Source organism: Agelaius tricolor, unplaced genomic scaffold (assembly GCF_023055355.1).
Source record: "Agelaius tricolor isolate 1412-34295 unplaced genomic scaffold, bAgeTri1.0.p SCAF_1, whole genome shotgun sequence".
In the NCBI taxonomy this organism is placed as follows: Eukaryota; Metazoa; Chordata; class Aves; order Passeriformes; family Icteridae; genus Agelaius; species Agelaius tricolor.
Window position 1 is genome coordinate 97,122,034 of NW_027269261.1, and position 27,573 is coordinate 97,149,606.

Genomic DNA, 27,573 nt, shown 5'->3' on the forward strand with positions numbered 1-27,573 from the left:
CTGAATTATCAAGCCCCTTAAAGGAATAATGAATGCTGCTTACACTGACTTTCTGCCAAAAACATCCCTTTGTAATGTAAATGAAAGAACACAGCAAAACAGTTAGATACACATCCCACCACCATGTCTGCTCAAACACATGGTGCTGGAAAGGGCTGTTCCTATTCTATCTTTTTAGGCCTAACATGATGTTTACATTAGTTTAGGTGCTTTATTTTTTCACTCTGGCACACACTCAGACCTGTCATGTATTTCCCTGCTCAAGGATAGCTATGAGTGGTGTTAGAGGGTGACAAATTTCATAAAAATGTAATACAGAAATGAATCATTGTTTTCATCTGAAGCAGAACCAGGAGATGATCATTGCATTCTAGAAACAGCAAGCATCTGCAGGAGAGTGAATTGCTTGTGTCAGAGTTTGAACCAAAAAATCCATCCACAGGACTCAATATTGTTACTCATGCAAGGCTGGCAATCTTTATTTTTTATCTTGTTTCCTTTGAAGAACTCATTTAATGAACACAAACATGCATCATATATTTCTTTCTCCTGTGTTCCATACAATGTTAACAGTACCTCTGTTCTTAACTTGTAGCTTCCTGCCACAAGGAAATACCACCACAAACATCACAAGCCAGCAAATGCCATTGCTTTAATAGTGTTAAGAAATAACAATGGGGCTTTGTCCTTTTTGATGTTGACGCCAAGAAGAAAAATTGCACCTTTTCTTGTTAGCCATACATTTGTTGTAGTGTGGGGATTTTTTTATGTTGTTGTTGTAATGACAATAGTGACACAAATATATATTGTTTAGTCATTCTTAGCCTCTTGGTAAGGATCCTCCTGTCCCCTGACCAACTGCATTTACCCTGCAAGTAAACTGTTCATTTACCCTGCAAGGATCCAGTCCCTAGCCTGGATCAGTCCTTTTCTTTTTTTTGCCTGTCCTCAGCTCTGCCTGCTGAGTCTGAATTTGGCTGTGCTCTTTTGCCCATGTCCTGGTTTGTGTTTTGCTTTGTAATGACCTCTAATGTAACAAATGTAATGTTTGACAAAAGTATGTTAACAGTTTTATCCACTGTTCTGATGTCATCTGTAATTATGGTGAGAATATTGGCTTTTTTGGTTTTGCTTTTACTATTTTTTAACAATGGTATTGATCAACATGTAATTTATACTCCTTTGTTCCTCCCCAAATTGCCAGCTCACCTAGGTGGGGTTTTTCTTTTAAAAAATTGACTCATCCCAAACACAGCTGCAAGTAACCCTCTAATTATGATATAAGGAAGCATACAGTGTTCACACAGAGCAGTAAATCAAGAAATACAAAGCATTCACTGTATTTTAGCACATTACCAGCAATATTTTGCTGACCCGCTTTACCACATGCAAATGGAAGTTGTTGTGCTTCTTTACTCATCTCTTCATTCAGGCCAGAAGTGAGTCTGTTTGGATGGTTCATTCAGCCTGGTCAAACAGCAGTGTGAAAGCCTGGCAATGGCTTTACTGAGCCTGTCAAAGGCTGCTTGTATTCCAGCTGCCAGGTGGCTTCCCGCTGTAACAGCATATGTTACAGAATGAAACAGGCTAATTCTGCAAGAGTGCACGTGCTCACTGCACTCTGATAATTTTCTTTACTGCATCAGATTCCTAAAGTGGACATTTGTTATGTTATTTGTTGACACATAACTCAGATTTGTCATATCAGGAAAAGATCATCCCTATCCCTTCTTAGTTCTCCTGTGTCACTAGAAGCAGAATTTAATCTCTTTAAACTCACCACCTTGCATGCTTTGTTGGTATGGCAAGTACACTTAATGTACTGATGGCACCACAGACATAAACAGGGAAAGGCTTTTACAGGTTCTACTAACATGTTTTCTTCAGAATAGAGGAACACAATAGCATTATGATGCTATTGTGGTGATCTAAGGAAATCTGACATAGGGAATATTAAAGGGGCAACAAGATAGGTAGGGGAAAAAAAAATCACTTTCACTCCAGAATATGTGTGCATATTCTGTGCATATTCATATAAACTGCTGCCAGGGTTTCCCATGAGGATCACATTGTGTAAAGTATAACATGCTTCAGTCCCGTGTCAAATCACAGACTGTGGACAATGTCTTGCTCCTCATCACTCCAAAGCAGTTGAGTTCCTCAACGCTGCCGTCATCTCCCTCCAGCCTGGCCATCCTGAAGTCACACAGAGATTGGCAGGCATGGGGAAGGCTTGCTTTAAGGTGCCATCAAAGACTAATAGGCAGAACTGACATGGACCTGTGCTTTAAAGCTGTGCAGAATAGTCTAACTAAGTGAACTAACTCAAATGGTTATAAAAATCACATGAAAGCCAGCATTGTTAGTGGTTTCAGTTTCTGGTTGTGTCTGTTTGCTTGCTTTTGTGTCTCAGTCTATCCCTCTTTGCCTTAATCACAAGCTAAAAACGTAGCATCAGTGGAGCATCAGTGACCTAATAAAAAATGGCCTCCCTGATGAATTTCTTCCCTAGTTTATATATTTATACAGATTTTCTACAGATGATGTAAAAAGCCTGTTTTGAAAAATGATGCAAAGCAGAGTGGCAGAGTCAGGGCCTGCAGTTGTCCCACTTGTGTAATTTGGTCTTGTGCCAGCCTCTGGCTGCAACTAACTGCTGAGGAGTTTGTTGAAGATCAATGACTTTGGGCACTTTCAAATTATCCTTGATGAAGTGTATAAAATCCACAATCATCTGCTGAGAAGTAAACTATGGAACTGCACAAATGCATATCATTTAATCTGGACATTTTTTCAGTGGTAGGGATCCTATGACTCCCATGAATCAAATCAATCTTGACATCAGTTAGATCTTTGAAACAGCTATGCTGCACCATCACAACTACATAAATTCACACAGTCATATAAAAACTCAGCTAAGAAAGAACAAGCAGAGTCTGTGGTCTTGAATTAGGGGTTTACCACTTTCAGCTGACAGAGGTGGGTCAAACTTGGGAAGGCCTGTGTTGGTACTGCTTGGCTGCACTCCCAGGGGATGCTCTGACTTTATGTCACCTTAAAGTGAGGCCTTTAACCCAAGCAGAACAGAATGGGATTCATTATTTACTATTCATTATGGATGGAGAAGGGGCTCTGCACAACTTCTGCGGTGTTTAGGTGAGGAAATAAAGCACAGCACATGACACACAGGGTAGTGTGATGCTCTGATCTCCTTAGAGCCTTTCATACTTGTCTGTTCATCAGAGAGCCAAAGGCTGGCTGCTCATTCAGAGACCAAGGAAGAGGCAGTTTTCTTGTTCATCTCCTTATCGTTTTGATCTTATGCATAAGAAATTCAATAGGATGTGACAGGAAGGTTAAAGCTCTGTCTCTTTCTAAAGAGATTTGTACTCTTGAGTTCTGCGTACCTAGCAACAGACACTCTGAAACAAGAGGCCTCTCAGTCTCTCACGGAACGTGTATTACATGATATGACCTGATTACAGATACTCTTCATGCCAGGGAAAGGGATGCTCACCACCAGCTCAGCTGGATGCTCTCTCTTTTCCTATGGGAGCTGGGTACTCAAAATTCAGTATTTTCAGGAAACCTCAAGTGTGTGGGACTGGATCATGTCATGCAATATTTACAGCTTGAAAGTCTCATGTCTAAACCTGAGTTTGGCTAGATCTTGGCTTCCTTTATAATCAGTAGAAACAAACAATATTGTGATTTAGCCTACATATTTAAAATGCCTGTTTTAGGATGACAGGGATTATCCTCTGGAGGTTCCTATTTTTCCCTATTGGAGTACACAAGGAGCATTCTGTGATTAGCTCGGGCTCAGCATCTACAGGTTAGACACCTCAGGACATAAATTCCCCAAATGAGAAGCCTTCTCAGGGTTCAGAACAATATCAGTCTCTGTCTCTGTTTAATGACCCAGAGGAGAAAACCACACAGCTCTGGGGGCATTGTGCCTACTCTGAGTACACTAAGCCATGTCCTACATCTGGCACGGGTGCCTCATTTAGTAATTCTGGAAGTTCAAGACAGGAGATACTGTGTGCTGTCAGGTCAGAAATGTCCACTTACACATCAGAGGGAGTGCTGTAGCACACCAACAGAAATATGGATGCTCAGGGACATCAGGGGCAGGATCAAGTTTGTAAAGAAACACCTAAATTTATGTGTTTACACAGAGATGTATGCCAGAAGATAACAAGGGGTGTTATAGTGCAGTAGATAAATGCAGCTGTGGTCAATCCAGACCAGCAGCTTTCAAAGGGATCCAGCCAACCAACCAGTCACATACAGACTTAGCTGGCCTATACCGATATATGATAAGCATGCACATAGTAGGTGCATCATTGGAGACAACCTAGAGTAGCCAAAATGTCTTCATGGGGGGCTGGCAGCTACACCATGGGACCTCCTGAGCCTATGGAGCACCAGTGTCCTTCTGCAGCAGAAGATGGATACACCAAGGGATCTCCAAAGGCACTTGGACACCTGCATTTGGGCCTCTGCATCACACTCTCAGTTTGTTTTTCAGGGAGAAGAATTTCTCACTGGGTTACACTGCCAAAATTACTAGCTTGCATGGTGCAGTCCAGGAGCCCTTCAGCAAAACTTAATGGCATCACCTAATCCTGTGTGAACTTCTGGCAAGTGAACATCATTTCTTATCAGTGATGTCAGGCAGCTGACTCTGCTGATGCACCGTAGGCAAGCCCACTACAGAAGAGCTGGTAGTGCCAACCTGGGTACCTGGTTCCAGTTCATCACAAGGGTGATGTAGGATTCCAGCTATAAATCAAGGATTTCTGCACAGCAATTCATTTAGACCATGCTGCATGCCAGGCTTGGATCAGTTTCCTCTCAAGAAACTGGCTGCTCAAACTCTATCTGAAAGACAAAAAGCAGAATCTTAGAGGCTTAAGGACTACACTGAGACACCTAGACAGATCATCTTAAAGTAAAACACTCTTCTATTAATTTGTTCTGAAATGACCTTTTACAGACTTGTAGTGCAAGACACTTCAATAAACAGGGCTTCAGTTAAGGTCTTCAATTTTGTAGTCATAACCAGCAAAAATGAGAGAACTTCCACTGGCTTTACTGAGCTTAATACACTGATCTGTCACGTCTGGCATGATTTATGTGAAATCTTTTCTTCACTCTAAATTAATTTCAGATTTCAATAGAAACAAATTTAGGGAAATATGCAACCTGACTTCTGAGTTTACAGTTAGTTAATCATTTCCAATGACACTCACGAGAGGGAAATTGTGGAGAACTTTCTAAATTAGATTCACCTTCTATAGCTACTACATCAAGCTTGGCATTTAGCAGTCTGGGGCATTACTGGAGTAAAGAAGAGAATTAACATTCACCATAGTCAAAAAATAAGCAAATGAGGTAACAAACCCCATTAAAATACAGTCAGCTACAGCCACTTCATACAAAATATTGTCATGCCTGTATGACTTTGAACACTTTCCCAGTGTTGGCGTCCAAATACATTTGGACCCTTGTCTAAATGTATGCAAATAATACTGTAGCTCTCAGACATTTCTGTCATATCAATGCCTTCCTGCATTTCCTAAATCTACCTTTGTATGTTTAAATATCCACTGTGAATCATTTTACATTAGCTCAACTAAATTTCATTTTACCAATGTTATTTATTTTACCCTCCTCTGTCATTTATCAAAGCAGTTTTGTAGTCTACTATATCCTCTACGGATGCATAATCCCTCCCAGCTTTATATCACCTTAATATTAGGTTGATAAGTCTCTCCACAGTTGTTAATTGACCTCTCTGGTATCCTATTCCAAGCATCCTCCCAAGATAATGATAAAATATTACAATTACCGCATTTTTAATAATTTTTAACAGTTATCACACGCAGCATTAGCTTTGAGAAAGCAATGTAGTTTCCACTTTGAAGTCCTCATAAAACCATGACCTCATCAAAGAAAAAAAAACACAGCTTAGAATAACCTATGCTGTTTAAGATGTATATAAATGTATATAATCAGAAGTGCTTATTTCTATAAGCATTATGAAAGTCTGTATTTGATTTACAGTGGTTGGCAGTCCCCTAGGTCTTCTGTTGTTTTTCACCTGTGTTATGTGACAGTCAAACTACTTGATTGAAACAGGTCTTTAGCACTTAGTCATCTTCCATTGTACAGGAATACTTTCATGAACTCAAGTGCCATAAATTCACTACCGTCACTACCAAAATTGACTACCAGTTCTGACTGTGAGGTAATGGAATTTATTTTTTTCTAAATAAGATATGTCTTGGGGAATCTGTTCAAGCTCTGAAATACCATCCTACAAAGCTATTTAGGGTGCTAGAGCCTCTTCATGAATCCCAACTGTCTCCAGTTCACAACCAGCAATAAGCTGCATCCCTGAAAGAACACATTGTTCAAAGGAAAACAACATACATCTGGCAAAAGGCAAATCCCCCACCACCACCAGAACAAAACACTCAAAATGCCAGGGAAAAAAAAAATAAAACTGCAATGGCTGGCAACCTGGTGGGGAGAAAAAATTGGCTCCTCCTGTCTCAAGGAAAAAAAAGCAAAACAAAAGGTTCACCCAGCAGCTCTAGCAAAACAGATGGGAATCTGGTGACTCTCTGGTGTTGGTCCCCTCTTCACAGCAGGTGAAGGAGGTGGATTTGGTCTCCTTTTTCTCACTGGCTCTGCTTTTCTGTGGTCTGGGGCCGAGATGGAGCAGCTCCCAGCCAATTCTTCTCCCGCTGGTCATTCTCTGGGGTCTCAGACCAAAACCAAACCATACAGTTCACTTTGGAAAAAAGCCACCCAAGGATTGCTGCAGCAGCCTCTCTAAGGCCAGGGAGAGTAAAATAACCCTTCTTGCCTAAGCTAACAAAAACCAAGCTAGATAAGCAAAAAAAAGGCACAGTCTGCATGGCACCAGGGATGCCTGGAGAATGAAGCTTTGAAAAAGCCCATGGAAGAGTCCCAAGGCCCCCCACCTTAAACAACCATTTCTGGGCATGCAGCAGATGATAATGGAATAAACTACTCATTGTAAAATCATCTCAAGACACCCATCTTGTAGGTGGGCATCATACTGATTAACCTCCAGTCATCTGGGACATCCCTGGTTAACCAGGACTGATGGTAAATGATGGGGAGTGGCTTGGTGAGTTCTCCCACCAGCTCATTTGACTCCCAGTTCTTATCAGTGCTCTAAGATCCAGATCTTTTAAAAATCCACCTAAAATTCTATTATGAGATTTGGTTGACAGCTTTGAGACTTGGCTGACAGCCTTGCTCTTCAGGTAAAACTGAGCTTTCTATAATAAAGTGCAGTTATTTGCACAAGAAATTGAGCTTTCCTGCAGAAAGATTTTTTTTTTTTTTTTTTTTTTTTTTTTTTTTTTTTTTTTTTTTTTTTTTTTTGTGGGATTAACTGCAATGCAAACTGAAATGTCATCAAAACCTTCCCCTGGTTTTTGATGCTCATGCAAGGCATTCCACTCTACATGGAGGCTCCACTCTCCATAGTATAAACACAATTCCAGTGAGAGAACCTTGACAAAAACTGTAGCAGGGGAGAGGAAGCAGAACTGGCCTGTAGATGTTGGCCAATGGAAGTACCTGGTCTGCAGGTAGTCAAGAAAAATGTGCTGCAGATGTCAGAATTTCTTAAGTCAGTTCCTTCAAACTGCCACCAACATGGGAGGAGATACTGTGGAAGCAGGAAAGAATGACCTCATTCCCCCAAATGAGGCCAAAGAAGAAGGAACTCTCCAAAAATGTGATACATAAGCATCAGTGTTATAAAATACTCAGTTCCCTCAACTGCAGCCCTGGTATCTAGTCTTACTGCTTGCCCTCTTATAACCTTTCTTCTTCTTGCTTGATGGGGATTTTTTATTCTTTATTAAAATTATGTCCACAGGCAAAAATGAAACTGAACTTTCCTGTATGCTACATGCATTTCTTAATATCACATATCAAAAAAGTTCCAGTAGACCTTGAAAACCTACAGGGCTGGGGGCGGAGGGGATGTCTTGGCTTGGGCCTCTAGCTTTGATCTTGGGAGTGGGAATAGCTGGAAAGAGGGAAGCAGCTGGCATGATGGTGACTAAGGGGTATTGGAAAGGCTGAGTGGGCTTCATTGATCTTCATGAAGAGCACAGGAGGAGGAGAAATGTCTTGGCCAAGGTGGGTGATGGTGGGAGGCAGCAGGGGCACGGGCAGCAGGGTGGACTGAGCTGCATGGCAGGCTCGGGGGGGCCATGCAGCTGTGACAGTATCTAGGTGAGCTGCTGCTGCAAATACACTTGCCTGAAACAAGGTCTGACAAACCAGGGCAATCTCAGTCATTTCTTGTGTTTGGTGTCAGTGGGGGCAGCTAACTTGCTTCAAATGAACCTGAAGGAGAGTTATGTATGAGAGTGACTGACATGAGTGCATCTGAGCATGACACTGTAGCAACTTGGCTTAAAATGGTACTTCAGTTTATAGAGAGTGGATAGGGAAACAAGAATATATAGATGAAATCACCTCTATACTGATGACCCAGACACCCAGTTAAAATGTTGGTACCTGCACTTGAAACAGATGCTAAAACATTAAACACACAGCAGACAAAAAAGGTACAACTTGGACAACTTGGAATGAGGGAATGTGAAAGGGAATTTATGGAAAGAGGCTGAAGAAACTCAACCTTTTTGGTTTACCAAGAAGAGGAGTGAGATGACTTGATGATATTCCACATCTTTAGGAGTGGTCACCAGACATCCCAGAATTGTCTTTAAGGAGAAGGCAGAAATCCCTGAGTGGGAATTGAAGCCTACCAACCCTGGTTAGAAATTAGGACATGTTTTTAGACATGAGTGTGAGAGTAGGCACTGGAACAATGTGCTAAGCTGTCAACTCATCAGCTCTTCACTCCTGGCAGTGTTTCTGTCCAAAAGGCACGTATCGGCCAAATACAAAATACGCTGTCACTGCCCCTTCAAATTGGTCCTTGAACACCATGTCAGTTTCATCCCCAAACTTGCAAGAATTTTAGAAGCAACGAAAACTGGCTGGTTATCACAGTATTCCCTCCTCCATTCCTGTTTTCTCTAGTCCCTGTACACTCTTTGGGGTCAACAGTTCCCATGTCTAGTGGACAGCCGGAGCTTGCTCACCGCAGGTGTCACAAAAGCCTCTCCTCCCCACACCGCTGTTCTGGGGCAGCCTCCATCCCCGCTCTTCTCCATGAACACCAGCACCCACTCGCTTGTCTCAGAAGCCTTCAGGGGACAGCGCGGTCGCCTCCGGGCGATGAAATCCCCGCGGGGCGCACCTGCTCGGAGGGGGAACTCCCTCTCCCTCTCCCTCTCCCTCTCCCTCTCCCCTCTGGCACGGCCTGCCCGGTGCCGGGGCGGCGGGCGGGCCCTGAGCCGCCCCGCCCGACCCCGCGGTGCCGCCGGTCGGGCGCTGCCCGGTGCCCGCCGCCAGGGCTGGGCGCGCGTTTCTTGTGGAAATCCCGGAGCCTCCAGCTCCGCCCCGCGCGTGTCCGTGGGCTGGGGCCGGGCGGGGAGCAGCCCCGGCCGCCGCCGCCCCGCCCCGCCATGCCGCAGCCGTAGGCAGCCCGCGGCCGCTCGCAGCCCTCGGCCTCCGCGGCCTCCGGGCCGATGGGCAGCCTGCTGAGCGGGGTCAGCTTCAAGGAGCCCACCACGGTGGAGGACTGCGACTCCACCTGGGAGACTGACTCGGAGCCCGAGGCGGCGGAGCCGCGGCGGCAGGAGGGGGTGTGCGCCGCCGCGGGAGGCGGGGAAGAGCCGCCCGAGCCGCCCGCCGCCGACTGCCGGCCCGGGGAGCCGCCGCCGGCCCCGCCAGCGCAGGAGGACGCGGAGCGGGCAGAGGCGGACGCCGCCAGCCCCGAGCAGGTACCGGCAGCGCCGAACGCGGCCCCGCCTCGCCCTACCCTGCCCTGCCCGCGGGCCCGGCGGCCGAGCAGGGACGGGCGGACCCGAACCGAACCGAGCCGCGGTCCGAGCGGCCCCGCTCCCGCTGCTCTGCGGCACTCGCGGGCCCGGGCTGCTGCCGGCGGCACCTGCCAGCGCCCGGAGCGGCTGGGGATAACCCAGCACTGCATCTCCGCTAAGGACGAGCCCGGTTTTATCTCTCCTCACCCCTCCTCTGTCATTATTGGGAGAAAATCGAGGCCTTGGTGTCGTTGACACTCCCGCTGCTGCTATTTCCCGGGAAGGCTGTGTTGTAAATTAACGTGGCCTCTTCATTAAACAGCATAAAAATCTGCATATTCGATCCTATGTGGCAATGGAATTGTGACTCCTCGGTGGGTGTGACGAATTTTCAGAGCGAGTTTTCTCTTCTTCAGGAAGCTTTGTAAATGCTGAGCTTAAAGAAATTAAGTCTTCTTTTGACAATAATTTTGTTTGAGTTAGAATACCATGTAGAGTGGAACAGCTGGGTCTTTTTTAAGGTTGCTAGATATATCGTGTTTTGTTTCAGAGACCAAACAAAATTAAGTAAGCCTAAGTGTCTTTCCCTTTTCTGCTTGTTACATGGCGATACTAGTGCCGGATAACCAAGTGTCAAGGGGTGTGTCTTGTTCGTGCAAGTGTGTTTTGCCTGCAGGTATGGTCAAAGCTGGTCTTGTGAAAGGAGGAAGGAGCATACTTGCTTGTTTGACAATAGCGTATCGTTGATAAGCCACAGGATGGGCAGTAAGAATGGCAAATGCCCAGTGCAGTCCCAGAGAACTTCCTCTTTTAAGCTTGACTTTAACCTTTTGCATGTATTGCAAGGAGTAGAATGAAATATTTTTAGTAACTATTTTCCACAGGGTGCAATAGTAGCAATTAAGTCTATGTATGCAACTCCTTTTTTTGTTTGTTTGGGGTTGTTTGTTTTTTTAAATAGTATGATTTCCTCCTCAGATTTGGTGGTGTCTCTGTGTTGCCAGATTACTTTGAAATCTTGCATTTAGAAATGACAATCAGACTTGATTTAGCTCAAATTCAGCCTCTTTGGAAGGACAATTCATAGTCTTGCTTTTGTATTTTAGATTAATTTTTTAACTTAGGTTTAAAGTGTGTTGTGTAAGTATCGAGCAGGGAAATTTTCAGTGTTTGACCAAACAGCAAACAAATACGTGCACTTACATTTGTTTACATTGCTGAAATCCATAATGAAAAGTAATTATTTGAATATTACACAAGTATGCTATTTAGGGGGTTTGTGTATGATTATCTGCTTTCTAACTGTTTCAGAGTGGTGATGGAGCTGAGCTGACAGCCAAGCCAAAGAGAAGCTTCTACGCAGCAAGAGATTTATACAAGTACCGACACCAGTATCCAGTAAGAACATTTTATGGTTTAAAATTGTCTTTTCAGTAAAAAAACATTCTTAAACCTTTGTGTTGAACAACAAGTACAAGAAATGAGAACCAAAAAGCTGATACACAAACCAAAAAGCTGAGACACAACATATGCGAGTGGGAGAGAAATAATGTCTTTTCATCCCAGGCAAACAGGCAAGCACATGATATGTGTAAGCCTGGGAAGAGTGGTTGGAGCCCAGGAAAAGGCTTATGCCTTGGATATCAAAGAGAATAGACCATAGAATTTGCCTGACTGATTATTTGTCTCTCGAGTTCCTTGAGACTGAAGGGAAAGGGTGCTGCTATGCTTGCTGCTGCCTCAGTAGAAGGTACCAGCCAGAAAGAATTTTCAGATCCTTAAACTGAGTCTTTAAGTGCATGACTAGAACTCTGTGGTTCCTAAAACTCTGAAATTTTTTGTCCTTAAATTATTCAAAGAGCCCAATATCACTTTCTGGATAGTCTTGGTAGGTTTTTGTAGGCTGATAATGTCCTGTTTCCTTTCTTTTAGCAGAACTTTAAAGATCTTCGGTATCAAAATGACTTGTGCAATCTCCGGTTTTACAAAAATAAAATCCCATTTAAACCTGATGGTGAGTAATCTGCCACAATAACAGTGATAACAAAAGAATGATCACTAATGATAGTAGCAGATTGAAACATTGGTGATAATTGAGGCAAATTAAAGGTGTACAGTAATATACTGAACATGAACCTCCCATGTTGGAGTAGCACATTGATAACACAAGAGCAGTTTGTGGTTAAAATGTGGTTAAAACAGAGTTAGCTTTCACTCTAGGAAGGTAGTGCTTTTCTTAGACATTATCAGCATGATAAAGTCTAAGAAAAGTACAAGGCGTTGTTAGTACCACTGTTTGTGGCAGTACCTTTTATTAAACAAAGATAAAGTTCTTCTACTATATTACACCAACTTGCTGTTTGAATAGGAGTGGCAGTGATCTCTGGGGATAACACTGGAATTGTGTAAGGGAAAAAAAATGTGTTTTAATCTTGTGTGAGATTATTGTAACACCAATAATAAAGCCATTTCTCAGTGTCCCTAGTGGTTCTGGTAGTGGAGCAAGAACCTCATATGCAGCATTCTGCACAAACACAGGAGAAGCTGAAAGATGACAAGCCCTACTCTAGAGAGTTTGCAGTTGACATATGAGAGACAACAGGATAGCAGACAGATGGAGAAGCAGGAGGAGGCAATAAAGCAGTCTTGGTTAGGGTGATAGACAGGAGTGTCAGCACATGAGAGCTTAGCCATTAGCAAAAAAGACAAACTGAAGGCCAAAAATAATATTCTCTGAATTTTAAAAGAATGTTGACAAGGTTACTTTGAAGGTATTTGCCGAAGGATCCTCTCAGCATGAGAGTTGTTTGGTAGGAAATGGTGAAGTGCACGTTGGAGTGCAGAAGGAGTGAGATGTGTAGGCTGCCTCAGAGGCAGGATCCTGTTGGAAGCAGGATCAGTCTCATAGCAACAAATGGGTTCTGATAAGGTAGTGAGGGACAGGTCACAAAGGCTTTGGAAGGGAAGGTGTATAGATTTTGTTTGATGTTACAGAGCAAGGTTTCACAATGGAAGAATGCAAAGCAAAAAAACCAGGTCAGTATAAAAAAGTAATAGTCTAGAAAGATGATCTTCCCAGCATTCAGGGTAGCTGCATTCAGCAACATTCAGGGTAGGTGCAAGCATGACAAGAATGCACTTTTCAAGGTCAGGGAAAAAAAGTTGAGATGCAAAGTGTGAGAGTTCAGATAGGAAGCTGGTTGGAAGGAATGTTACACAGAAGGTTGTAAAAATGTACACACAGGAAAGTTGAAGATGAGAACTGTTTATAGACAAGATAGCAGTAATACCCTTAGCAAGTGAGAGGATAACTCAGGTTGTGAAAGAAAGGTAAGACTTTTGCTTTAACCGACTTGTGCTTTATCTAGATACCCACAGGCAGATGCTTTTAGTCAGTTTTAGCTTGACTGTAAGAACAGGTGGGTCTGGGAATTGCCAGTAAAGAAGTAGCAGATTTGGGAGACATTACACAGAGAACAGATGTAGAAAGAAAGCTAAGGGCAGTGAGGTCTGTGTGAACCTGGGGACCATATGGCTCTGAATCTAAAGACAGGAAAGGTTGTGGGGAAGAACTCCTTTAAAAGTCCAAAATGAAGGAGCGGTTCAAGAGGATTAGCTATAAAAAGAAGTAGTCATGAAAGCTGTAGAAGGGCTTCCCTCCCAAAATTTGTAAAGAATAACTTTTCTTAGTATTCTGAGAGAAAACCACAGTTAGTAATGTCAAAGGTCACTGATAAGCCACGGAGGATGACATGTTGTTGTCTGTGAACTCTGGCTATGCAGAGGTTTGGAGGGAGTCTTAGCTACCAGGTTAAGAACTGAAATACTGGAGAATGTTGTTTAAAAAGTCCCAAAACATTTCTAGTGCAATACTAGAGGTGAAGTTTAGTCCCATGACCTACAGATTTAGTTTGTGCTTCTGGATCAGAGCTGGCCTGTTTGTCTCTCTGCCCTGGGTCTGAGCAGCAAGTTTTCCAATACTTGAAATACAGGTTGGATATGATGCAGTGATGGTGAAGGTCCTCTTTCCAAGGTCCTTTTCCAGCTTTTCCTACACTGGAAACCCCATGTACTTATCAGCCCCTTAGACTAGCTGCTTTTTTCACTTCTTATATAAAAGTATCAAATGTGTCCTCCTTTGCCATTTAGACCCAAATGGAAATTTTCACTGGGTGAAGAGGCATCTGAAATGTATAGCAGGAGACTATCTACATGGGGCTTTGGGATTTTTAGGTTGCTCTTATGCTATTTGGCTTTGGGAGGTGCTGTGCAGCAGTACTGAAACTGTTGTTGGTTTCAGAATAGAAACAGACAAACACAGTGCTCATTCATGGAAAGATACTGTACAGCTTTGGGAACAAGGACCATCCTTTTATGTGTTTTGTATATCTGTGTAGTACCTGGAAAAGTGCCCTGGCCCATGACTGAATTCCATGAGCAGTCTCAGTGTTGTGCTTGGTCACTATTAATTGAGAAAGATTTCCCAATCATAATGGTATTTGCAGCTTCCAAGGTATTAGAGATCCCTGGTATGGGAGATTTCCTAAAGTGTTCAGGTTTTGTTCTATGAAGATTAGATAGATAGATGGATAGCTGCAGAGTTTTATCTTGTAAAATCAGTGACAGGTGATTCACAGTGCAGTGTCTTATGGGAGCAGTTTGTTAATTCCCAGTCAGTGTGATAAAGGGATCTATGACATGAGAATTCTTGTATATATTTTATATAGGTTGCTGTCACATACCTTCACTTTTTGTTAACCCAGTATAAGTCAATTTGTTTTGTTTATATTGACATTTTATAAGTACCTTATTTTTTAATTAAGTTTTAGTAACTAAATTAGTTTTGAATTAAAATTAATTTATGGCTGCAATAGACCTTATTTCACATAGTATATGAAAGACAAAGTATGTGTTCTGTCATTATTTTAACATGCATGTACTTTATGTAGCTGAGTGCTGGTTTTGATGGCTACCTAACAGTTTTTCAAATTATTTTTATGCAGGGGTTTATATTGAAGAGGTCCTAAATAAATGGAAAGGAGACTATGAAAAACTGGAACATAACCATACTTATATACAGTGGTTAGTCAATTATTACCTATTTCTGTTTCAAAGCATTAATTTGATTAAGTGCTCTTATACTGAGCCATAATGCACGTCTTCTTTTAACAGGCTTTTTCCACTAAGGGAGCAAGGTCTGAACTTCTATGCTAAAGAATTAACTACATATGAAATTGAGGTAAGTCAAATTGAGCTCCATACAAACCATCACTGTAATTTTAATACATAACTGCTTTTTGTTATGTAGAGTTGTCTTATACAATGCAGAAGTACTCACTTTAGTGCCACTAAGAATTTTGGACATATTCTTTGTCCATTAGGAATTCAAGAAAACAAAAGAAGCAATTAGAAGATTCCTTTTGGCTTACAAAATGATGTTGGAGTTTTTTGGAATAAAACTAATTGATAAAACTGGAAATGTAGCACGAGCTGCTAACTGGCAAGAAAGATTTCAGCATTTGAATGAGTAAGTAATGACATTCACTTCACTTGCTAGAATTGCTATGGAATCTCTTTATCCTTTTCTTTTCTAGAGAAAGCAAAGATACTTTTTTCCAAAGACTGCCAGGAAAAAAAAAGGGAAAAATAAATAGTTGATGCCTGGTTTGTGCTTCTTTCTGTATGTTCCTCTTTCCCCTTTTTTTGATTGTTCTTCTCACCCATTGCCAGTTGGACTGACATCATTGAATTCCTTGAAAATACAATTTTAGATGGTGTTGAAGAAGATCCCAGCTTCAAACTAATTTGTCATGGTACTGAATTTGTTTTCACCCAATCCCAAAGTGCTGCTTCTCACTTAGGAAAAAACAAGTGACTTGTCTTTGTATTTACATTTCTTTTTGAGAAAGATTAAATTCTCCACACCTGTATGAAAGTTAAGTAAAAATATTTCCCTCCCTCCTCAAAACATGAAATACTGTGTATTTAAATTTTTTTAATTGAAATACTGATCTGGAAAGGTTTAAACATGTTATGTCAAGCCTTGGCCCAATGTTCAGCAAATTATATCAGTTGCTTTACATTGGTATTGTGTGGATCCTAAGTTTGTACTGAATTTTGTCTCATACAGATTAATTGTAGCAAAACCTCTTTTCAGATCTTTTGCTCACTTCCTAATATCTCTGAGCTTAGAGCTAAAGGATGTTTTCTTGCAGCATTTTGTTCTCCTGTTATGATAAAACTTGTAGGTACAGTTCTGATGGATTCCAGGTGAATAGTGGGAATAATTTGTTTATATTTTTACGTTAACATTTTATGACCCCATATGGGTGTGGGCTCAGACTCAGGCCACAGATAAAACAGGTTTTCAGGAAGCCCAAACGTTACTGCATGCTCTCACTCCTGTTCTTCCCAATGAGTAGCTACAGTTTTAAGTCAGGGTTTGGGACTCTCTGTACCTAATTTTATCCATCTAAAATTCAAACATAAAATTCTACGGCGTACTAAGGTGTGCTCCACAAGGGAAAGACCTTTTCACAAGCACTTGCAGAAGACAATTAGTTCATTTTCTCTTTGATATTTCTTACAGCAGTGGGACTTACTCTCCAGAGGTGCCTGTTTTTCCCCCAGCACTGACTGTGTCAGTAGTGCAGGTGCTAGTCTAGACTGGAGACCCAGCTTTTAAGTAACCTGAGTGAAGTGCAGTGAACCCTGTTCCATAGCTGCACTATAAATACACTACAAACCCTTTTCTTTACAAAGTGACTGGGTTTTCTCCCCAGAAGGAGACCAGCATAGAATCATTAAGGTTGGAAAAAAACCTCTGGGATCGTTAAGTCCAATCTTTGACCAAACACCACCATATCAAATAAACCATAGCACTAAGTGCCATATCTACTCATCTCTTGAACACTTCCAGGGATGGTGTTTCCACCACTTCCCTGGGCACTCTTCCAATGCTTAACCACTCTTTCAGGGAAGAAATTTTCCTCATGCCCAACCTGAACCTCAGCTTGGTGCAACCTGAGGCTATTTCCCTTTGTCCTGTCAGCTGTTGCCCTGGACAAGAAACTGACCCCCCCTTGCCACAGCCTCCTTTTAGGCAGTTGTAAAGCAATAAGGTCTCCCCTGAGCCTTTTTGGCTCCAGAATAAAAAAACCCACTACCTTTAGCTGCTCCTTATAGGACTTACAGCTTCCAGACCCTTCATCAGCTTTGTTGCCCTTCTCATACAGCAGAAGGAATCAAAATCAGTACATTTGATTTTATTTGCTCTCAGCTCTCTCCCACAGTGCATTTTACAAACACTAATTTTCACTCACAACATCCTAGCAGAGGAGGTGCTAGTAAGCTTCAGCAGCTTTGAGAAAATATAGGAAGTCTCAAGTACATATCTGAAGTGATAAAAAGGACTGAGGAATTGCAGTTCCAGTTCTGTATTTGTAAAGTGTTGGGTTTTTTTTCTGATTCAATAGAATTTTTTTTACCCATTTCTTTCAAAGGTCTCAACATAACTACTTGAGAATCACTCGAATTCTGAAAAGCCTTGGTGAACTTGGATATGAGAGTTTCAAATCTCCCCTGGTAAAATTTATTCTGCATGAAGCTCTTGTGGAAGATACCATTCCCAACATTAAGCAAAGTGCTCTAGAATATTTTGTGTATACTATTAGAGACAGAAGAGAAAGGAGGAAACTGCTGAGATTTGCCCAGCAACATTATACGCCCTCAGAGCATTTTATCTGGGGACCCCCGAGAAGACAGAAGTCAGAGGGAAGCAGAGCAAATAAAAAGCCAGCATCTCCAGTTTCCATTCCCAATAGTCATATTTCTAAGCATAAGAAACCAAAAGAGCCTAAGAATACATCGGCAAGTGGAAGCTCAGCTGGTAAAATAACTGAAGAAAGAAAGGTAGAATTCACAAAAAATGGGGAAGAAAATGATCAGGATGAACAAGAAGTGAACTGTGATGCTGTTAGGCAGAACAACATTGAAAAGAACAGTGACACTGATACCAGTCAACTTTCAAAATCAGACGAAATTCATGATAATTCCGACAGAAAGGAGGACGCTTCTTATTCCAAAAAAGATGATGAAAATCTGAACAATGACTGTGGAAATCACCCAAGTGTTATAGAGGAAGATTTATGTAACACTGAGAATTCTTCAAATGACCCATCATCAGATCTACAAGATAACCTTGATAAGGATACACTTTCAGGAGGGACCACCACAAAAACTAAGGAGGAGCTCAAACCATGAGTCTGAGATTTAAAAAATCCTTGTTTCACGTTGAATGAAGCAAAATTATTCATTGCTTGTTAATTTTGGTTGAAATTTCCATCTAATGTTAGTTTACAAGACTATGCTTGTTGCAAATGCATCAGATTAGGCTTCTGGTAGGTTAATGAATTTTGGTTTTTTCAATCTCAGTTTATCAGCAGTCAGCCAGGTGTGTCTCTTTAAAACAATTGTGCATATTGAAAGCTAAGAAATTCATTATCTTTTCCAGACAGATTGCGCAGAAAAGCTTATCTACTTTTTAAAATTCATCCAGTATTGAAAAAAAAATAAGGTGTAACAACTAAAAAGCCTTGGAACATCCAAATTTTAAGTTTCCTTTAAGCTTGCTTTAAGTTTTGTTTTCCATTTAGGAAATTACTAGAAATTATTTCAAAACCACAGTGTTTTGCCCCAGTGGTTATTTTTTTAGGAACCATGGCCGTGATTAATAGCGGTATTTGCACAGTATCTTTTAGCTTAGATTAGCATCTTTGTTGGAGGCACTTAACAATTGATAGCATATATCATGTCCTGTACAGCTGGGAATCACTGTATATTGAATAAAAGTTTTAACTTAAGAGAAACTGTATCCAGAGTTTTTGGATACAAGGGAAACTGCACTTTAGACTTCTTTTAGTCCCTGTTAAATTCTCCCTTCTCTTGACTCATTTGTTACAACTCATCTGGGAGGAGGGATCTCTTTGATCTCTCAAATTTGGTCTCAGTTTGAAAGCTCTCTGTTATTCGGCTGTAATAAGAAGACTCCCCCAGCTGGGTTCAGCACCTGGAAAGCCTCTGGACAGCTGAAAAGCAGTGTCTTTATCACAGAGCGCTGCCTTATCAGCAAAGCCATCAGAGAAAAGGTCACCAGGCATGGCACATTGGGTCTCACTTGAACTTCAATGTTTCCTGGCTAGTTTTGGGTAGAATCTGCACAGTGCAGTCACCTGTTGCTGGTCTCAGAGACAAAGGCAGTCCTGATACTTCTTTCCAGATGTCTGTTCCCTCTCTTTGCTCTCTCACAGTTTTATGTTACTTTGATAAGCAATGTAAACTTAAGGCAGGTCAGTCTGTTGGCTATGCTGGAGCCCATCAAGATTTTCACTGTTAAGATCTTTCCCAGCTTCTACCAAAGAACTGTCTGCTTTCCCTGAGTAGCTTCTTCTGATTTTCTGCTGCTCAAGTCAAATGGTAGTACCCAGCAAGTTAGTTGTGCAGAACATGAATTTAAAAATAATGCAGGTGCAAGTCACACTTCCTACAGTTCTAAAATTCTCCAAAACTTCTGTATCTATTCTCTGTTTAAAAGTGTACATCTTATCCACTGCCTTTAATGTATTGCTGATTCAATGTTATGAGGCAAGAGGCTGACCACAGTTTGAGTGTCAAAATGCTACAGGACTTTATTCAAGTCTTATAACTCTAAATGATGAAGTTTCCAGGGGTTTCAGAGCATAGACAAAATGTTTTGTATTCTGTTTTGCTAATGCCCATCATGGCAATCCATCATCCATTTTTTTCTCCAGGTAGCGCTGGTTCTTGGGATCAAAGAGAGTGGCATTTAGGGATCTTGGTACCTATGGAAAAAAATTAGACTCTTTCCATCCTAAAGAAGCAGAGAAGAAGGAAGATGTATTTCTCCTTCTGTGCTGACTTGTGAGGAAAGGAACTCATATACATGGATTTTTTTTTAGGGTAACCTGGATCATTCAAGTAGGTATTAAGTCTGTCTGAGCAGAAATGCCCAAAGAATTCCAGCCACCACCTTTTTAAGGCCAGAAAGATCCTGAGAAGCCTTTCACAATTACCTGGACATGAACTGGGATCCCCTTGTTTGTATTTGTCTCTGACCTTCAGAACAGAAGGGGAAGGAAGTGCTGTGATAGAACTGGTCTGTGTAGTTAAGGACTCTGCCCCTCCACATATGCAAAGGGAGGACACTTCATTTTCTGCCTATGACTTCTTCAGTCTTGAGTGCCTAACTGTGCAAACTTCATAGAGCTGTTCTTACATAGTTATTTTTTGAGTATCACAGGGAAAATTGATACCTTGCATATAAGGAGCATAACTATAGCATAAGAAGCTATACAGAGCCTTCAATTTATGAGCTGTAGTATTAATGTTAAACACTTTACAGAAAATGCGGAGTATGGATGTGAAATAAGGGAGGACAGAGGTGTTATTATATTTATAGTGTAATTTGATTGAACATCAATGACCTCAGGAGATCTTTTGTCTACTGAATAAAAAAAAAGAGAAATCTTGCCCTGGTTTTAAACAAAGTTCTTGGGATGTGCATCCAGAAGATTACTCTGGAGTATTCCATTATCATGACACATCTCTCTTACTGGTTCAATGTTCATAATTAAGTACTTAAAATACTTTTAATCTGACAGAGCTTTCTGCATTAAGGGGCCAAGGTATCTGAAAATATTGTCAAGAACTTTGGTACTTATACCTGTGTTAACTCTGCAATGTTTGCGGAGTTTTGTTTTTTTTTTAACCTGCAACTCAATATATTTCTCTCAGTTTTCATAGAGGAGTAGTGGCATATCAGTTGCCTACAAAGACCTATGGGGACTATGTAAGTGAGGGTTTTTGTGTCAGGTGGGCTCCTGCACTCTAATCCTTGTTTTACAGCTTTATCAACATTACTCCCATGGGACACTTCAGCTTTAACTAACAAATTCTGCTCTATGTAAAATGTGACAGTTTCTCATTCTTTTCATAGAGAAATTGTTTCTTCTGATTTTGCAAGTTCTTAAAAGAAGGATTTATTGCAGGGCAATCGTACAGCATAGCATCCCATTGAGATCTGTGAGGATCAAGTGGGTGCACTGTATGCATTTTTGTTACAGAATCATGGCCTTAGCAACCAGAAGCACCCCGTGCTTGAAGTTTCTAAGTATTGGTTTTCAGGTTTACAGTATATATACAGTATATGTGTGTTGAAATGATTGTATTCTCATAGATGCCAGTACATGGGTGGTTAACCATTACTTCAGTAACTGAGGGTATGCAAAGACAGTCAAGTCATTTGCTTACTGTTAAGTTTCTTTTTGTCTTGCTGTATGCTTAAGTATTCAGGGATTTCTGTGTACTTATTACAATAGTGTATTTTGGCCCAGTGTTAGACTAGAGTCTGAGCTGTTCATATGTTAATTGAACAGAACCTTCCATATGAAGGTTCCTCCCAAGTAAGTACATCTGAGTAGCCTCTGGTACTGTTAAGTGGGAGTAGTGTGTACGTGCACATAGCTGTGAATTTGATTTTAAGGATCTTATGGCAAGGGGATATGAATGTGCAACTTGGAACAATGTTACTGAGTACACAGATGAGTACACACAAGGCAATCATACAAATCATGCAAAAATGCAGCACTTTAAGGTTAGTTACAGCTCTGTGCCCTACTGTGCCAGACACAAGTGTGCCTCAGTACCTGATACTGTGTTGGTGTAGACACTGAAGGCTTGGGTACATGAGGTGTGCAGCACAGACCATTCAGAGCAGAGGAATAGTTACATGTGTCCACGTATCTAGGAGCAGGTCTGAGGTCTTTGTGTTCGTGTTGCTCAAATAAAATCTTGAAGGATGCTAAAAATAAGTGCAATAATCCTTTGAGAGCTGTTCTCTAGCTTGGGTCAGCTCCTCAGTTTCCTGCTCTAAGATTGCAACACTCTAATGTATTAGGTATTTGTATAATCATTGTTAATATTTCATGTAACCTAGTGTAAGCCTTTCTGAACTGTTCCAGGATAATTCTAATAATCTGCAGTTGCATATATCTGTACTATATTTAAAGAAGGTTTACAGACCTTAAAAGCTTTGTACAATATTGGTGGATGATCCAGTGAGGTAAGACAAGTGACATTTACTGGATTTAAATGGAAAACAGCTCTTGTTTGTTTTTAAATAAAATTTATGTCTATCTGTTTAATTGAGAGGTTATTTTACCCCTTTCTTCTTCTGACTAGTGATGGTACTGATCACAATTTATAGTTATATATGTTTAGGTGAAAATGTAATTTTTTACACCACACTTTTGCAGGAAACATATCATATTGAATTTCCTTGACAAAAGCTGTATTTATGAATAAGATGCAAGTATGTGAAGCAAGTTTTGTCATTAATAAAAGTGTGACAATATCATGCTGATTATGTATGTTGTCCTCAGAATTGGCAGTGGGGATCAGAACCAAAGATGTTTCTAGCCTTGTGTCCTGCCTCCAGTGCTGGCCACCAAAAGATGCTGTGAAACAAAGAAATTATACAGTGATCCCATTTTTCTGCAGGAATTTTTTGGTTTTGAACTTGTGGTTTCTTTCAGCCTCTTCAATCCCTTGTGGCTGTGAGTTCCATGTTTTAATAATGTTTTGTGTGGGGAAGGTGGTCTTTTATTTGTCTCAGATCTGTTTGTTAAAGAATTTCTACTGCATTTGAACACAGTACTAAAAGTACTGTAAGATGAAGAGTAATCCACTTTAAATCAGTTTTTAAATACCTTGGGAGATTCTAATGACAAAATACCTGTTTAGGCAGAAAATGTCCCATGTTTCTTCTGGTTTTAGGCAGAAGATGTCTGCTTAGGCAGAAACTTGTCCTAAGTTGATGACAACGCTACCTTACTTATTCCTTCTGAATACATATTTGCACATAAATCCTTTTGTAGAGTAGTGCTAAAAGTGTAAATTAAGTGTTAAAAGTCAGATTCCAACTGCAGAACAGGGTTGATTTATTTTTTTCTTACCTGTGTAAAAGCAAAATCAGTCAAATGGAAAACCTATTCCTAGCCGACATAGGAGTGAGCTACCTCTGGGTTTGGAGCAACCAGCATCAATGAATCTAGCAATGTGATCATGTAGAAGATGAACATCTTTCCACCTTTTGGTAATTTGTTTTGATACATGTTCACAGTTCCAATTGTAATTGGAGTAACTGGCCAAAAGGTATTTTTTATGGCTGTCAGAGTCTGAAAATGGGTCAAAAAAGGCCTAGGCATATACAACCCACTCAATTCACATTATGGTCAACACCGTAGTTTTACTATTTACAGATATTTAGATGCAGTCTCCAGGGCAGTGCAGATTGTGTCTCTGTAATATCTTTGTGCTCAGTATTGGCTATGAACTGTTTCTTTTCTTGAAAGCTGTGTTCCCTTTTCAGCCCTTGTTCTTAAGTACACTTAGTTAAGACCTTTGGTGAAAGCAAGAATTTACTTTAAAGAATAGGTTTATTACATGCTGTATGTAATGGACTACTAAAATGTAGTTCAAAAGCTATAGAGATCAATTCAATAGAGACCTCATTTCTTCTTGGAAATGTGGCTCTCTAATTCTACCATGCTTACAAGTTCAGTGGTGTATTCATCAGCTAAAGTTTATTGTGAGATATACTGAATGTACTTACTACTGTGGCTAACCATGTGAAAATTATTGTTTTGCAGTGAAAAAGGTTATGGCACTTATATTTTTGGGTCCACTGAAGCATGTTTGCTAATCATTAGTTGCTCTTTTTTTTTTCTGTGTTTTAAGGTATTCTACGGTTATTTGCCCTTTATACAGTTTGATTTTGGCAACAGATGATTAAGTGTAGTTTTGCACTGATAAAATTTGAAAATATCACAGACTTCATTGTTGAAATGTATTCTAAGAAAAAAGTGCAGTATAAAGAAAAAACCCTAAAGCCCAACAATTTTTACTTGCAAAATGGAACAGCTCTGTGTCAGTTTTTCTGAATGGTCCTACTCTCTTCTCTGTATTCCTTTGCAGTGTTTAATTACAGAATGCCATGCATGTTTGGTAGTACCAATACCATGTGTATGTGGTAGGAGTGGTAACCAGTTTCTGGATTTGTAATGCACTATAAAGAGATATTTTATAATTCTGTATCTGTATGGCAGTGTTATGCCAAAAGAATTGTATAAACATAAAAAGCAATAGTTTATGTTGCTTACTGCTATATTTTAAATCATTTGTAAAATGAAATACTTGGATTTCCTTTCAGGTAAATATATTTTTAATAACAGCAGCCAAAAACTCTGAACTAATAAAGCTTCTTCATTTAGCAGCATTATTTTAGCAACATGTAGAAATACTGTGTAGCTCTAATAATGTGCAATTGCTGTTTGGCGCTTGTTCGTAAAGTCTTCTGTAAATATATTAACACTTAAAAGCAGGGAATTAAAGGCTCTGGCTCTCCTTCTTTTGTTGTCAGTGGCAAAATGACCATGGATAGTAGAGGAATGAGGGAAGCCCTAGAGTCAGCTTTTCTAAAAGCCCATGGTTAGTTTTTTAAATTAAGAAAAAAGCATACTATCAAAACACTGTTAGCATTAAAATATCCACTATGATCATGCAGCCATAAACTGTCAGGAGCAGTGTCAAAACCAGGCTACTGCTGCTTAAATGTAGCAGGGAAGCATTTAACCTGCTGGTTTTATTTATCCTGTGCTGAAGTTGTAGGATTGGATGGCTTCAGTTCTGGTTTTGCAGTAAGCTGTTAGTCACATGGTGTGACTGTAGATGTATAAAGCTCTGTAAAGAGCCCAGCAAATTTGGACAGGGTTTCCTAATCTCAAATGTTTCTTCTTAAAGAGGAGAAACAGATTCTCCTCACACTGAAGGAGGACTTCCCATATGGTCTTAGTCTCAAATCAAGCTTGGTGTTAAGATGGCTCTATAAGTCTACTTCTGTATTGTCAGGTCACCCAGGGTTGGCACTGAACTCGCAGCCAATATCATTGGTTGTCAGTGTGTTGGTCTCCCCAGCCAATATCATTGGTTGTCAGTGTGTTGGTCTCCCCAGCCAATATCATTGGTTGTCAGTGTGTTGGTCTCCCCAGAAAACTCAGTCACAGCTCCCTGAGGCAGCCGCTGTGGCTCACCTGCCCCTTGGCAAAGACTGGCTGTCAGGCAGTCACCCTCTGCCCTGGGAGCATGAACTGCACCAAAAAGGGCCAGGGCCTCTGTGGAAACACTTACTGATGTTGCTGGCTGAAGCTCCTGCAACTTTGACTTCGAGTATGCCTGCAGTAAAAATTCTGCTCTTGTGTGAGCACAGACCCTCACGGGCGCCAGAGCCACTTGTGAAGTTTTGTTGGTGCTCATTCCAAGAGTAAGAGCCTAAACTGGTATCCCAAATTTAGCTGGCCATTAGTTCAATAGAGCCTGAGCAGCTTCTGGAGGAGGTGCAGCAAGGGGCTGATGATCCAGCCCCCTGTGCCTTGCCCACTGCCTCCCCCAGCCCTGGGGCAGGGACCCACATGGAGCACAGACACACAGCCTGTCAGCTCGGGAGGGGAGCTGCCTGCTGTTCCTGCCATCTCCATCTCTCAGGGCATCCACTCACCTCCTTGGCTTTATTCTGGGGGGTAAAATCTAGGGAATTGCCAGCTGCTGGGGTGGTGGTGACACACAGAGCTCAGTTCTGCACTGGAGGGGAGAGCACACAAGGAGGGACAGAAGTGGCTAGTGTCTCTGCAAGGTGAGCTGGGAAGCACTTTTGTTATGCACGGAGTGGTGGTGGAGACAGCCAGAATAAATGGCAACTACCTCTGTGGTTTAGGGAGCTAAACCACAAAGTATTGTTTTGAAATTGTTCCACTGAAATAATTTTCTAACAGAGCTGTGCTGTAAAACTGGAATTAGAATGTTTTATTTTGATGATCTTGAGAAATGTCTAAAACATCTATAAAGGCCACATTAATTGCAAAAAATGTGATTTAGCTAACCAAACCTGGGAATACTCTTCTTAAAATTACATTTAATTGATTTATTTTGCTTTGTTTCCCAGGGATGGGTAATAAACTGGAAGAAAAAATATTAAATATCTTCATTCTCTGGGGTTAATCAGGCCAAGTATTATCTCTGCAAAGTTAAATCAGTAAGTATGACTGGAGAGTATCTGCAGTTTAAAAATAATCCTCCAAAGAAGCAGTAAAAGTATCTACCAAAGTATTTTGCAACTAAATAAAGACAGGTAATGGCATTGCTTTTTGGATGTTACATTCACATATCTTCAGAGCTGCATTACATTGTAGGCAAAACTTTAGCACGACTTTATTGACTCATCTGTACCTATAAGGGACCTGGAGCTTCAGCTCCATGAAACCTCTTCTGTAAAAAGGGTCTCTCTTCAGTGGGGGCAGGTGGATTGGATGTTTAGAAACACTGGTGTGCCCTGCTTTGTCTGCACCTTGGCTGTCACTCCTGCCTGGCACAGGCAGAGTCTGGGGCAGTCATGGCCCTGCTCCCGCCTCTCCAAAGATGCCATAATCCAACAGGCTTCATTGCCCCAAAAAGAGATGAGCTGAAGATTTGACCTTCTCAGAGGGGTCTGGTCAGGATGCAGGGCTGGGGTGGGGATTGTCCTGCCTCACCCTGGGGGCTGATTCCTGAAGGCTGTTATGTGCCCTGTGAGTTTATTGACCTGTCCAAGAGCAATAACTTCCAGCAATTAATGGCAGCTCAGATCTTTCCTTATGTTTAATCTTGGACTGCACTTTATAGGGTGAGGTTAAAATAAAACTATTTTTCACTATGAAAAGCCAATTTAAGAAGGTTTAGTTAGGCCTAAGTATTTACCTTGTCTGATAAACTCGCAGAATGCTTTTAAAATGTTTTTTATATTGTATATGCAATGCATTAGACATTTTTGCAGGAAATATTCTATAGACATTTTAATTTCTAGTTTTACTGAATGTGGGGGGAATGTTTAAAATTCAACTGGTTCTTTCTATTTTTATTTAATGTATAAATCAGACATAATTCATGCATAGTTCCTTCCAGGTTTAGACATTTATTGAGCACTATGTATGGTTATAAACATTTTGTGACAGCTGTTTCAAATTTCAGAATAGGAAGGGAAAAAAAAAAAAAAGAAACCTCACATTTTCATTTCTTCAATTTCCTCTGAAAACTTACACAAGGAAGCCTTGAATTCTCAGCATCCAAACTGGCAGCTGAAATTAGAGCCTTGAATTACTTCTGAGAACTAGGACTTGGGATCTTCGGTCCTATATGGGACCCTCAGTCGGTTGTAGGCAGGTCTGTAGTACTCAGTTAACTGAAAATGCAGAAATTTAGTAGCATTGTTCAAAACTACAAGGCACCTAATGCTGATACTTAATAACAGGTGCTCTTAGGAAGTCTGTGAAAGTTTTTTCTGCATCAAGAGGAAGCTCAGAAGCAGTCTAGTTCTTCAGTCAGATTTGAAAATATTATTATGGACCCCTGTATTTTAACTCTTTACTTAAAAAAGGTTTGTTTCTATTTTTCTCCTTTTCTCTTTTATGGTAAGGACACTGTGATAATGGAGCCTTTTTTTTTTTTTACACTT

At 40.9% G+C, this 27,573-nt stretch overlaps 1 protein-coding gene and 1 long non-coding RNA gene across 3 annotated transcripts in view; one reads left to right on the plus strand and one right to left on the minus strand.

Annotated features, from left to right (window-relative positions):
* The window catches only part of LOC139598603 (uncharacterized), a 163,625-nt gene that overhangs the window by 12,528 nt on the left and 123,524 nt on the right, over positions 1-27,573 (minus strand). The window lies entirely within an intron of this gene.
* OGFRL1 (opioid growth factor receptor like 1) lies at positions 9,477-24,411 on the plus strand. 2 transcript variants are annotated; one of them, XM_071445063.1, is made up of 7 exons: positions 9,477-9,914; positions 11,265-11,351; positions 11,889-11,967; positions 14,957-15,035; positions 15,126-15,192; positions 15,335-15,480; positions 17,456-24,411. In XM_071445063.1, exons 1-7 carry the CDS (start codon positions 9,660-9,662, stop codon positions 18,213-18,215), a joined length of 1,473 nt encoding a protein of 490 aa, XP_071301164.1. In that variant the 5' UTR covers positions 9,477-9,659; the 3' UTR covers positions 18,216-24,411. The 2 variants fall into 2 exon arrangements, with proteins under 2 accessions (XP_071301164.1, XP_071301154.1); XM_071445053.1 differs by having other exon boundaries at positions 9,478-9,914; positions 11,886-11,967.